The sequence below is a fragment of the Oncorhynchus tshawytscha genome, unplaced genomic scaffold (assembly GCF_018296145.1).
Source record: "Oncorhynchus tshawytscha isolate Ot180627B unplaced genomic scaffold, Otsh_v2.0 Un_contig_8974_pilon_pilon, whole genome shotgun sequence".
NCBI lineage: Eukaryota > Metazoa > Chordata > Actinopteri > Salmoniformes > Salmonidae > Oncorhynchus > Oncorhynchus tshawytscha.
Window position 1 is genome coordinate 380,001 of NW_024609795.1, and position 13,721 is coordinate 393,721.

Genomic DNA, 13,721 nt, shown 5'->3' on the forward strand with positions numbered 1-13,721 from the left:
CTGTCCCTCTCCTCTCCTGTCCCTCTCCTTCTCCTGTCCCTCTCCCTCCTCTCCTGTCCCTCTCCTCTCCTGTCCCTCTCCCTCTCCTGTCCCTCTCCTTCTCCTGTCCTTCTCCTGTCCCTCTCCTTCTCCTGTCCTCTCCTTCTCCTGTCCCTCTCCTCCCTATCCTGTCCCTCTCCTTCTCCTGTCCTTCTCCTGTCCCTTTCCTTCTCCTGTCCCTCTCCTCCCCTCCCTCTCCTGTCCTTCTCCTGTCCCTCTCCTCCTGTCCCTCTCTCTCCTCCCTCTCCTGTCCCTCTCCTTCTCCTGTCCCTCTCCTTCTCCTGTCCCCTCCTTCTCCTGTCCTTCTCCTGTCCCTCTCCTTCTCCTGTCCCTCTCCTTCTCCTGTCCCTCTCCTGTCCCTCTCCTGTCCCTCTCCTTCTCCTGTCCTTCTCCTGTCCCTCTCCTCTCCTGCCCCTCTTCTCTCCTGTCCCTCTCCTGTCCCTCTCCCCTCCTGTCCTTCTCCTGTCCCTCTCCTCTGCTGTCCCTCTTCTCTCCTGTCCCTCTCCTGTCCCTCTCCTTCTCCTGTCCCTCTCCTTCACCTGTCCCACTCCTTCTCCTGTCCTTCTCCTGTCCCTCTCCTCTCCTGTCCCTCTGCTTCCACTCTGTGGTGTGAACATTCATATTTGGCATGGTTTGTAATGAGAGTCATCTGTCTCAGGCCCTGTCCTCTGACTCAGCCTGGTTAGGACCAGCAGCACACAAGCAACATTAGGGGCACAGAGCAGCTCCTAACACCCCTGTCACACTTCACATAAGGGAATCAGGTTGTGCTGGAGGGGGGGGGGTCACTGTTGATCAAACACATAATATGTCTTGTGTTCCGTATAACAAGCTCCTCTCTCCCTCTCTGTTACTTGCACTCAGTGGCCTCGGGCATGTGTGTGTGTGTGTGTGTGTGTGTGTGTGTGTGTGTGTGTGTGTGTGTGTGTGTGTGTGTGTGTGTGTGTGTGTGTGTGTGTGTGTGTGTGTGTGTGTGTGTGTAATCAGATTTACAGCGAGGTACAGCCATGCAGACCTCACGCCATCTAACTCAATTCGCTCCCAATTGTATTGAGATCTGCTGTCTGTGGTCATTCAGCCTCTATCTGCTTCACACTGAGTCCCACAGACATGGGCACACACACACTCATACTGTACAACCGTGCACACACACAGATACATAAATGCATGCACACACACAGCTGCCAAAACATAGACACACGCACGCACACAGACACAGACACACACATTCAGACACACACACACTGATGAATGCAGAAGCACAGCTGAGTACCGGGAATTGGTCTCATTTTATGAGATTTGTCACGTACACATTTGTGACATAGCTGGAGCCTGTTAGACAGCGAGAGGATTGTGGTTCAGTTGTAGTCATCTCCCCCTCCCTCCCTCCCTCCCTGTCAGATGGTTTCTACTCACCCCTGCAATGATGTGGTGGGAGACCCCGTTTCCGTTGGTCATCTCTGGGGAGCTGGAGGTGTGGCGGGAGGAGGGGGACGTACTGAGGTCCACGGCTGGCGGGGTGGGGGGTGTCTCTGGCCTCTCCCGGGAGATTACCAGCACACCTGTGGAAGGGTGAGGTCGGTCAGAGTACCTAACACCTGTGGGTGTGTGATCTGATTAGAGGGATTGATTGGCAGTGTGTTACAGCTATGGGTTCACCCACTCTTCTCTTTGTGTGTGTGTGTGTGTGTGTGTGTGTGTGTGTGTGTGTGTGTGTGTGTGTGTGTGTGTGTGTGTGTGTGTGTGTGTGTCGTCACCCACCTGTGTGTGGCGAGGCCGGGGAGGCGGGCACTATGACAGCTGTGCCATCATCAGCCATGCGGAGCTGCCGGGCGCGCTTGAAGGGTATAGGAGAGAGCGTGAGGGTGGGGGGTGGCCGTGCACCCCTGTCCCGCCCGTTGACACACCCCCGGGGGAGCATTAGGTCCAATGGCTCATCCAGGGACAGCATGGCTGCAGCCCACGGACCTCCCGCCTGCACAGACAACCAATCAGAGAAGGTCAGGTATTCAGTAGTGATGGTGGGAAACATTTATACACTTCCATATTGGGATATTATTTGGGGTAATACATCGTATCGTTTTGACGATATGGTAATATTATTTTGCTCTAGGTGGCCGTACCTGCCTGGACCAAAACTCCTTCATAACTTGTTCACTGTCTTCTTTTGAAATAGGGACACAATTTGTTTTCAGCACTTTATTTCCATGACTGATCAGAACTCATTTTCTCATGTCTCTCTCTGTCTCTCTGCAGCAGACATAGTGAGCAATATGTTTGGAACATCCAATCACAAAATCACAGTATCAAATCGCAATACATTTTGTATCAGCACCAAAGTATCGTGAAAATATAATATTGTGAGGTCCCTGGAAATGGCCAGTCCTAGTATTCAGCCAATCATACTTGGAGAGAGTGGCCAGCCCTAGTATTCAGCCAATCATACTTGGAGAGAGTGGCCAGCCCTAGTATTCAGCCAATCATACTTGGAGAGAGTGGCCAGCCCTAGTATTCAGCCAATCATACTTGGAGAGAGTGGCCAGCCCTAGTATTCAGCCAATCATACTTGGAGAGAGTGGCCAGCCCTAGTATTCAGCCAATCATACTTGGAGAGAGTGGCCAGCCTAGTATTCAGCCAATCATACTTGGAGAGAGTGGCCAGCCCTAGTATTCAGCCAATCATACTTGGAGAGAGTGGCCAGCCCTAGTATTCAGCCAATCATACTTGGAGAGAGTGCAATGGCTCTATTCCCACAGACTTCCGACCTGCACAGAGATAGTGGTTAGAGTGATGGGTCAGTAACCAGAAGGTTGCAAGATGGAATCCCCGAGCTGACAAGGTAAACATGTGTCATTCTGCCCCTGAACAAGGCAGTTAACCCACTGTTCCTAGGCCGTCGTTGAAAATAAGAATTTGTTCTTAACTGACTAGCCTGGTTAAATACAGGTTAAATAAAATAAATATTGAATGTGGGTTTTAATATCAAATACACTTATTTCATATAATATTACCAGTAAATGACTGGTTTGGTCAATGCCAATGATTTATACTGTAACAGCAAAGTAATTCAGTGTTTTTAACAACTTGTAATAATGTGATGACCAATGAACAGAGCGAGTCAGTAAAGGTGTGGTTAAGTAATGGCTCTGTTTAATACAGGGACAGGTTAGAGGATGACCTCTGTTTAATACAGGGACAGGTTAGAGGATGACCTCTGTTTAATACAGGGACAGGTTAGAGGATGACCTCTGTTTAATACAGGGACAGGTTAGAGGATGACCTCTGTTTAATACAGGGACAGGTTAGAGGATGACCTCTGTTTAATACAGGGACAGGTTAGAGGATGACCTCTGTTTAATACAGGGACAGGTTAGAGGATGACCTCTGTTTAATACAGGGACAGGTTAGAGGATGACCTCTGTTTAATACAGGGACATGTTAGAGGATGACCTCTGTTTAATACAGGGACAGGTTAGAGGATGATCTCTGTTTAATACAGGGACAGGTTAGAGGATGACCTCTGTTTAATACAGGGACAGGTTAGAGGATGACCTCTGTTTAATACAGGGACAGGTTAGAGGATGACCTCTGTTTAATACAGGGACAGGTTAGAGGATGACCTCTGTTTAATACAGGGACAGGTTAGAGGATGACCTCTGTTTAATACAGTTACAGGTTAGAGGATGACCTCTGTTTAATACAGTTACAGGTTAGAGGATGACCTCTGTTTAATACAGGGACAGGTTAGAGGATGACCTCTGTTTAATACAGGGACAGGTTAGAGGATGACCTCTGTTTAATACAGGGACAGGTTAGAGGATGACCTCTGTTTAATACAGGGACAGGTTAGAGGATGACCTCTGTTTAATACAGGGACAGGTTAGAGGATGACCTCTGTTTAATACAGGGACAGGTTAGAGGATGACCTCTGTTTAATACAGGGACAGGTTAGAGGATGATCTCTGTTTAATACAGGGACAGGTTAGAGGATGATCTCTGTTTAATACAGGGACAGGTTAGAGGATGACCTCTGTTTAATACAGGGACAGGTTAGAGGATGACCTCTGTTTAATACAGGGACAGGTTAGAGGATGACCTCTGTTTAATACAGGGACAGGTTAGAGGATGACCTCTGTTTAATACAGGGACAGGTTAGAGGATGATCTCTGTTTAATACAGGGACAGGTTAGAGGATGACCTCTGTTTAATACAGGGACAGGTTAGAGGATGACCTCTGTTTAATACAGGGACAGGTTAGAGGATGACCTTTGTTTAATACAGGGACAGGTTAGAGGATGACCTCTGTTTAATACAGGGACAGGTTAGAGGATGACCTTTGTTTAATACAGGGACAGGTTAGAGGATGACCTCTGTTTAATACAGGGACAGGTTAGAGGATGACCTCTGTTTAATACAGGGACAGGTTGGAGGATGACCTCTGTTTAATACAGGGACAGGTTAGAGGATGACCTCTGTTTAATACAGGGACAGGTTAGAGGATGACCTCTGTTTAATACAGGGACAGGTTAGAGGATGACCTCTGTTTAATACAGGGACAGGTTAGAGGATGACCTCTGTTTAATACAGGGACAGGTTAGAGGATGACCTCTGTTTAATACAGGGACAGGTTAGAGGATGACCTCTGTTTAATACAGGGACAGGTTAGAGGATGACCTCTGTTTAATACAGGACAGGTTAGAGGGGACAGGGACAGGTTAGAGGATGACCTCTGTTTAATACAGGGACAGGTTAGAGGATGACCTCTGTTTAATACAGGGACAGGTTAGAGGATGACCTCTGTTTAATACAGGGACAGGTTAGAGGATGACCTCTGTTTAATACAGGGACAGGTTAGAGGATGACCTTTGTTTAATACAGGGACAGGTTAGAGGATGACCTCTGTTTAATACAGGGACAGGTTAACTACACTGCCTTACCCATAACTGCACTGCCTTACCCATAACTACACTGCTTTACCCATAACTACACTGCCTTACCCATAACTACACTGCTTTACCCATAACTACACTGCCTTACCCATAACTACACCGCCTTACCCATAACTACACCGCCTTACCCATAACTACACTGCCTTACCCATAACTACACCGCCTTACCCATAACTACACTGCCTTACCCTGCCTCCTAGCAATGCACATGCACACTCAAACGAAACACACACTGTCCTCCCTCCTCCCTCCCTCCCCCTCCCCACCACACTGTCTTCCCTCCCCCCCCCCCCCCACACGCCCCCCACACACACTGTCCTCCCCCTTCCCTACACTCTCCTCCCCCTTCCCTACACTGTGCTCCCCCTCCCCACCACACTGTCCTCCCCCCCCCCCCCCTCCACACACACACATTGACCTCCCCCACACATACACACTCTCCCAGTGTCCCCTCCCTCCTGTGACCTTTGCTCACACACTCTTCCACAGGAATGTCTACAATCCAATCCAGATGCTCACCCTGACCCCTCCACCCCACTACCTCCCTCCGGCCACTGCCCTCTAGCCCCCCTGGCCAGCACCTCCCAATCGCTATCGACCTTGCAGCCCCACTGCATGACCCCCCTCTCAGCCCATCAGCCCCCACTCAGTTCCACTTTACACACACACACACAAACACAAACACACACAGAAACACAGAGTACATTTTGACAGAATTCTGCATGCGGAGTCTCAATTGGGTGTTTGTCCCATTTTGTGAATTATTGGTTGGTGAGTGGACCCCAGACCTCACAACCATAGAGGGCAACTCTCTCTCTCTCTTTCTCTCTCACTTTCTCTCTCACTTTCTCTCTCTCTCTCTATGCCTCTCTTAATTCAATTTCAATGTCTCTCTCTGTCCCTCTCTCTCTCTCTCCTCCCTCAGTCACAGTACTGTCTATATTTCTGCCACACAGCTCTAATACACACACTGATCTACTCCTGCCCCCAGCTAACACATAAACAAACACACGCACAAGCAATTATCCTACTGTAATTTCCACAAATCCTGCCCCGGCTTCTCTCTCCCTCTCCTTTCTCTCTCTCTCTCTCTCTCTCTAAAACACACACTCACTCTCTCTCTTTCTCTCTCTCTCTGTCACACACACACCCCCACACATACTCACACTCACTCACTCATACACATAGTTACACAAACACAGAGCTGCGCAGTGGCAGTGCAGAACTGAATGGTGGGTCTTTGAGAGCGAGTTTGGCCAGGGGCCACATGAGGAGAAGCTGTGTCTGGGAGGGGTCACCAAGTTCAGCCACCCCACCGCCACAACCCAGCCCAGGGGGATAACAGGCCTGATCAGCAGGAGATAGCAGGGGATGACACACACACAGGAGGGAAAACACACACACAGAGCGGAACACACACACCCACATAAACACACACAGGAGGGAAAACACACACATAGGAGGGAAAACACACACACAGAGAGCGGGACATACACAAACAGAGCGGGACACACACACACACATACACACACACACACAGGAGGGAAAACACACAGAGAGCGGGACACACACACACAAAGAGCACTCAACTAACAGAGAGCGGGATTCACACACACAAACTCTGCAGAGTTACCACAAGACCTGTGTTCTAATCTAAAGACACAAATAACCGACATTTGGAGACCTGTAACATAACCTAGTGGAGATCTGTAACATAAACTAGTGGACAACTGTAACATAACCTAGTGGAGATCTGTAACATAAACTAGTGGACAACTGTAACATAACCTAGTGGAGACCTGTAACATAACCTGGTGGAGACCTGTAACATAACCTAGTGGAGACCTGTAACATAACCTAGTGGAGACCTGTAACATAACCTAGTGGAGACCTGTAACATAACCTAGTGGAGACCTGTAACATAACCTAGTGGAGACCTGTAACATAACCTAGTGGAGACCTGTAACATAACCTAGTGGAGACCTGTAACATAACCTAGTGGAGACCAGAACATAACCTTGCTGCAGAAAGGACCTGTAACATAACCTGGTGGAGACCTGTATCATAACCTAGCTGCAGAAAGGTAACATAATAGTGGAGACCAGATCATAATGTCTTGCTGGAGAAAGGTAACATAACCTAGTGGAGACCTGTAACATAACCTAGTGGAGACCTGTAACATAAACTAGTGGACAACTGTAACATAACCTAGTGGAGACCTGTAACATAACCTAGTGGAGACCTATAACATAACCTAGTCAGATGTAAGTGGAGGGGAGTCCTTCATACATTTTTCAAAGCACAGCAATACAAACCATATGTGTTGGAGGTACAGATCATAATGTCTTGCTGCAGAAAGGTGCATTGGTAATATGAGGTACAGATCATAATGTCTTGCTGCTGAAAGGTGCATTGGTAATATGAGGTACAGATCATAATGTCTTGCTGCAGTAAGGTGCATTGGTAATATGAGGTACAGATCATAATGTCTTGCTGCTGAAAGGTGCATTGGTAATATGAGGTACAGATCATAATGTCTTGCTGCAGAAAGGTGCATTGGTAATATGAGGTACAGATCATAATGTCTTGCTGCTGAAAGGTGCATTGGTAATATGAGGTACAGATCATAATGTCTTGCTGCAGAAAGGTGCATTGGTAATATGAGGTACAGATCATAATGTCTTGCTGCAGAAAGGTGCATTGGTAATATGAGGTACAGATCATAATGTCTTGCTGCAGAAAGGTGCATTGGTAATATGAGGTACAGATCATAATGTCTTGCTGCAGAAAGGTGCATTGGTAATATGAGGTACAGATCATAATGTCTTGCTGCAGAAAGGTGCATTGGTAATATGAGGTACAGATCATAATGTCTTGCTGCAGAAAGGTGCATTGGTAATATGAGGTACAGATCATAATGTCTTGCTGCAGAAAGGTGCATTGGTAATATGAGGTACAGATCATAATGTCTTGCTGCAGAAAGGTGCATTGGTAATATGAGGTACAGATCATAATGTCTTGCTGCTGAAAGGTGCATTGGTAATATGAGGTACAGATCATAATGTCTTGCTGCAGAAAGGTGCATTGGTAATATGAGGTACAGATCATAATGTCTTGCTGCAGTAAGGTGCATTGGTAATATGAGGTACAGATCATAATGTCTTGCTGCTGAAAGGTGCATTGGTAATATGAGGTACAGATCATAATGCCTTGCTGCAGAAAGGTGCATTGGTAATATGAGGTACAGATCATAATGTCTTGCTGCAGAAAGGTGCATTGGTAATATGAGGTACAGATCATAATGTCTTGCTGCAGTAAGGTGCATTGGTAATATGAGGTACAGATCATAATGTCTTGCTGCTGAAAGGTGCATTGGTAATATGAGGTACAGATCATAATGCCTTGCTGCAGAAAGGTGCATTGGTAATATGAGGTACAGATCATAATGTCTTGCTGCTGAAAGGTGCATTGGTAATATGAGGTACAGATCATAATGCCTTGCTGCAGAAAGGTGCATTGGTAATATGAGGTACTCTCTCGCAAGGTGACGCCAACTGCCAAGTTCATTAGGAAATGTCTAATCATGAAATACCCATACAACGTCCAGACAACATATAACCAAAAGGTATACACAGAATGACATTGTTACTGATGGCATTCTGCCCATGGTCAGGTTGGTATCAGGTCAGTAAGAGAAGTTCATATACAATTTGTTGTATCTCCTGTCTCTTGCTGTCTGGCTCACTTTCAGAGCAATCAGGTCACATTGGTGGGCACTAGAACCTATCCTTTCAAAGGACACTAGCCCCACCCTAGATCATACATTTACGGACATATTCAACCAATCCCTATACCAGTCTGCTGTTCCCACATGCTTCAAGAGGGCCACCATTGTTCCTGTTCCCAAGAAAGCTAAGGTAACTGAGCTAAACGACTACCGCCCCGTAGCACTCACATCCGTCATCATGAAGTGCTTTGAGAGACTAGTCAAGGACCATATCACCTCCACCCTACCTGACACCCTTGACCCACTCCAATTTGCTTACCGCCCAAATAGGTCCACAGACGATGCAATCTCAACCACACTGCACACTGCCCTAACCCATCTGGACAAGAGGAATACCTATGTGAGAATGCTGTTCATCGACTACAGCTCGGCATTCAACACCATAGTACCCTCCAAGCTCGTCATCAAGCTCGAGACCCTGGGTCTCGACCCCGCCCTGTGCAACTGGGTACTGGACTTCCTGACGGGCCGCCCCCAGGTGGTGAGGGTAGGCAACAACATCTCCTCCCCGCTGATCCTCAACACTGGGGCCCCACAAGGGTGCGTTCTGAGCCCTCTCCTGTACTCCCTGTTCACCCACGACTGCGTGGCCACGCACGCCTCCAACTCAATCATCAAGTTTGCGGACGACACAACAGTGGTAGGCTTGATTACCAACAACGACGAGACAGCCTACAGGGAGGAGGTGAGGGCCCTCGGAGTGTGGTGTCAGGAAAATAACCTCACACTCAACGTCAACAAAACTAAGGAGATGATTGTGGACTTCAGGAAACAGCAGAGGGAACACCCCCATCCACATCGATGGAACAGTAGTGGAGAGGGTAGCAAGTTTTAAGTTCCTCGGCATACACATCACAGACAAACTGAATTGGTCCACTCACACAGACAGCATCGTGAGGAAGGCGCAGCAGCGCCTCTTCAACCTCAGGAGGCTGAAGAATTTCGGCTTGTCACCAAAAGCACTCACAAACTTCTACAGATGCACAATCGAGAGCATCCTGGCGGGCTGTATCACCGCCTGGTATGGCAACTGCACCGCCCTCAACCGTAAGGCTCTCCAGAGGGTAGTGAGGTCTGCACAACGCATCACCGGGGGCAAACTACCTGCCCTCCAGGACACCTACACCACCCGATGCTACAGGAAGGCCATAAAGATCATCAAGGACATCAACCACCCGAGCCACTGCCTGTTCACCCCGCTGTCATCCAGAAGGCGAGGTCAGTACAGGTGCATCAAAGCCGGGACCGAGAGACTGAAAAACAGCTTCTATCTCAAGGCCATCAGACTGTTAAACAGCCACCACTAACATTGAGTGGCTACTGCCAACACACTGTCAATGACACTGACTCTACTCCAGCCACTTTAATCATGGGAACTGATGGGAAATGATGTAAATATATCACTAGCCACTTTAAACAATGCTACCTTATATAATGTTACTTACCCTACATTATTCATCTCATATGCATACGTAGATACTGTACTCTATATCATCGACTGCATCCTTATGTAATACATGTATCACTAGCCACTTTAACTATGCCACTTGGTTTACATACTCATCTCATATGTATATACTGTACTCGATATCATCTACTGTATCTTGCCTATGCTGCTCTGTACCATCACTCATTCATATATCCTTATGTACATATTCTTTATCCCCTTACACTGTGTATAAGACAGTAGTTTTTTTTGGAATTGTTAGTTAGATTACTTGTTGGTTATTACTGCATTGTCGGAACTAGAAGCACAAGCATTTCGCTACACTCGCATTAACATCTGCTAACCATGTGTATGTGACAAATAAAATTTGATTTGATTTGATTTGATTTAACCCTAATAACTTATGTGGGGCTAAACCACGCCTACCACCCCTCTGATTGGTCCTTTGGTCATTTGAGTCCTTCCCGAGGATGCGTTTTAATACTGACTCACCTGTATAATGTATTGATGTTCCCAGAGGTAGAGTAGTAGTAGGAGATAGGTATAGCCTTCACAAGAACTTAGTTAATCATTTTCATGTGTTTGATATCTAATTCAGAGTAATGTCCTACAGTGACCTGTGTCTCCCACCTTGAAAGTGTGTGTGTGTACGTGTGTACATGTGTCTTCTCTGTCCTGACAGATTCCAACAGCTTATATCTGTCTAACCCCACATATGTCAACACTACAAGGCAATCACCTGCTTCATACACACTCCAGCCACAGACTGATGAACACACACAAAATCACATGATGTTTGAATAAGAGTGTGTTGTAACCTGACCAATGAGGTAGAAGATGGATAAGAATGGATAGTGGATACCAGACCTGCATTCAAATAGTTTTTGAATACTAATAATTTAAACTTTAGCAGTGCTTGAGCTTATCACACTCACGGAAAGTGGGCCACAAATGCTCTGGCTCCGTCTCCCTCCCTTCTCCCTCTGTCTGCTTCTCTGCCCTTCTGAGAGTCTGAGTACATGTGGTAACTTCATCAAGCCTCTGCCAGCAGAGTAGATCTCCCTCTGTCTGCTTCTCTGCCCTTCTGAGAGTCTGGGTACATGTGGTAACTTCATCAAGCCTCTGCCAGCAGAGTAGATCTCCCTCTGTCTGCTTCTCTGCCCTCCTGAGAGTCTGAGTACATGTGGTAACTTCATCAAGCCTCTGCCAGCAGAGTAGATCTCCCTCTGTCTGCTTCTCTGCCCTTCTGAGAGTCTGGGTACATGTGGTAACTTCATCAAGCCTCTGCCAGCAGAGTAGATCTCCCTCTGTCTGCTTCTCTGCCCTCCTGAGAGTCTGAGTACATGTGGTAACTTCATCAAGCCTCTGCCAGCAGAGTAGATGTCCCTCTGTCTGCTTCTCTGCCCTCCTGAGAGTCTGGGTACATGTGGTAACTTCATCAAGCCTCTGCCAGCAGAGTAGATCTCCCTCTGTCTGCTTCTCTGCCCTCCTGAGAGTCTGAGTACATGTGGTAACTTCATCAAGCCTCTGCCAGCAGAGTAGATCTCCCTCTGTCTGCTTCTCTGCCCTCCTGAGAGTCTGAGTACATGTGGTAACTTCATCAAGCCTCTGCCAGCAGAGTAGATCTCCCTCTGTCTGCTTCTCTGCCCTCCTGAGAGTCTGAGTACATGTGGTAACTTCATCAAGCCTCTGCCAGCAGAGTAGATCTCCCTCTGTCTGCTTCTCTGCCCTCCTGAGAGTCTGAGTACATGTGGTAACTTCATCAAGCCTCTGCCAGCAGAGTAGATCTCCCTCTAAGTTGTGTAACTCACATCACACACTGCCAACGTGTTTAAGTTTATGTTAGTTTATGTAGCAGAAAGTCCCCCGTCATCCCCTTTAAACGGTCAAATCCCTCCCTGTGATGCCTAGTCACTTTACCCCGATACATATCTACCTGTTTCACTCCAGTATCTCTGCACATTGTAAATATGGTATTGGAACTGACCCTGTATATAACTTCTTACTTTCTCCTGTTCTTCTTATTTTTTATTTCAGTGTGTTTCTGTTCTACCTTGTGTTGTTTGTAGTGTTACATTGATATTGAATACTGCATTGTTGGGTTTTTTGTTGAAAGGCATTTCTGTACTTATGCACGTGACATTAAAACTGGAAATCGTCCCTGACCCCCTCATCAGATCCCTTCCTGTGGCTGATGGTCCTATCACTGTGCTCTGTTCTCCGTGCTGCCTGGGGCAGAATCCACTGTGGGGGTCTGGACACAAAAGCCCCTCTTATATCCCACACACCCCAGTAGCTCCACGTGTAAACCATTACAAGACCTGACCTGAGGACAGATGCTATACATCATCTTCTCTTCCCCTTTTTTTATCTAGCCCAACCCTGCTAACATTAGCCTGGTCTCAGATCTGTCTGTGCTGTCTTGCCAACTCCTATGGTTATTTACGCCAAACAGTGACAATAACCATAGGAGTTAGCAAGCTGTCACCCTATAAACTGAGCAATCCAACAGTGGTACAGTCCAGGCTGTCATACAGGCTGGGTTGGAATGTTGCAATACCCTGGAAAAAAGAGGGGGGTGATGGAGAGACATTCTAAGGATACTGTTAAAGCTGTATCTATAAAATGTCTCAAAGAGTCCTATGTAACAGTTCACTGTACATGACAGCAATCATCTCTCACTTATAGAATGATGATCGGCCCTTTAGAAATACTAGGCACATTCAGAGCAACTATAAAATAGTCCCCTCTTGAGTTCCGCCGGGCCAAACTGTTCTCATGTCCCCGTTTAGTACTAGAGGGTATGTTGAACAAGTGAATCAGTGGTGCTGGAAATGAATGGCTCCGCTGCATGTTGATTCACCTCAGGATACCCTCTCTTTACAGTAATGACTTTGGAGAAGGGCCCTGGCTGGAAGTGAGTCCGTGTGGATTCTAGAACCAGCGGAGGTCAGAAGGAAGGGGGAGCTAGCTGGCCCTGTGTGTGTTTCTGTGTGTGTTTCTGTGTGTGTTTCTGTGTGTGTGTTTCTGTTTGTGTGTGTGTGTGTGTGTGTGTTTGTGTGTGTGTGTGTGTGTGTGTGTGTGTGTGTGTGTGTGTGTGTGTGTGTGTGTGTGTGTGTGTGTGTGTGTGTGTGTGTGTGTGTGTGTGTGTGTGTGTGTGTGTGTGTGTGTGTGTGTGTGTGTGTGTGTGTACGGTCCAGTCAGTGATTTAGGAGGGGGCAGTGACGGGATGGCGGGAGGCTGTGAAGTTTGGGGAAGGGGTGTTGCTCGGCCCCTGTGCAGACTTCCTCACTCAGCCGTGGGGTCGCTAGCCTCTTTGAAAGGCGGCTTTGTGCCCCTCCGGAGCCCCCCCTCTCGCCCCTGCCAAGGCAAAGCAAACACAGGCTGTAACAGCTGAATGAGAGCGAGGGGGGTGAGGAGAGTGAATGAGAGGTCTGTGTCTCCTCTGTTTTACCTCCCTTTCCCATCCTATTCCAGGTTATTTTCTGCCTCCCCTGT

General features: G+C 47.4%; 1 protein-coding gene across 2 annotated transcripts in view; it reads right to left on the minus strand.

Annotated features, from left to right (window-relative positions):
• Positions 1-13,721, minus strand: part of glis2b (GLIS family zinc finger 2b) — a 63,166-nt gene that overhangs the window by 4,465 nt on the left and 44,980 nt on the right. Inside the window, exons 2-3 of one of the 2 annotated variants that reach the window (XM_042318219.1) lie at positions 1,801-2,014; positions 1,456-1,637 (exon numbers count right to left, since the gene is read on the minus strand). In XM_042318219.1, coding sequence (XP_042174153.1) covers positions 1,456-1,637; positions 1,801-1,990 — 372 coding nt within the window. In that variant the 5' untranslated portion in view covers positions 1,991-2,014. The remainder of the gene's footprint in view (positions 1-1,455; positions 1,638-1,800; positions 2,015-13,721) is intronic. The other variant, XM_042318220.1, reaches the window with a different exon arrangement.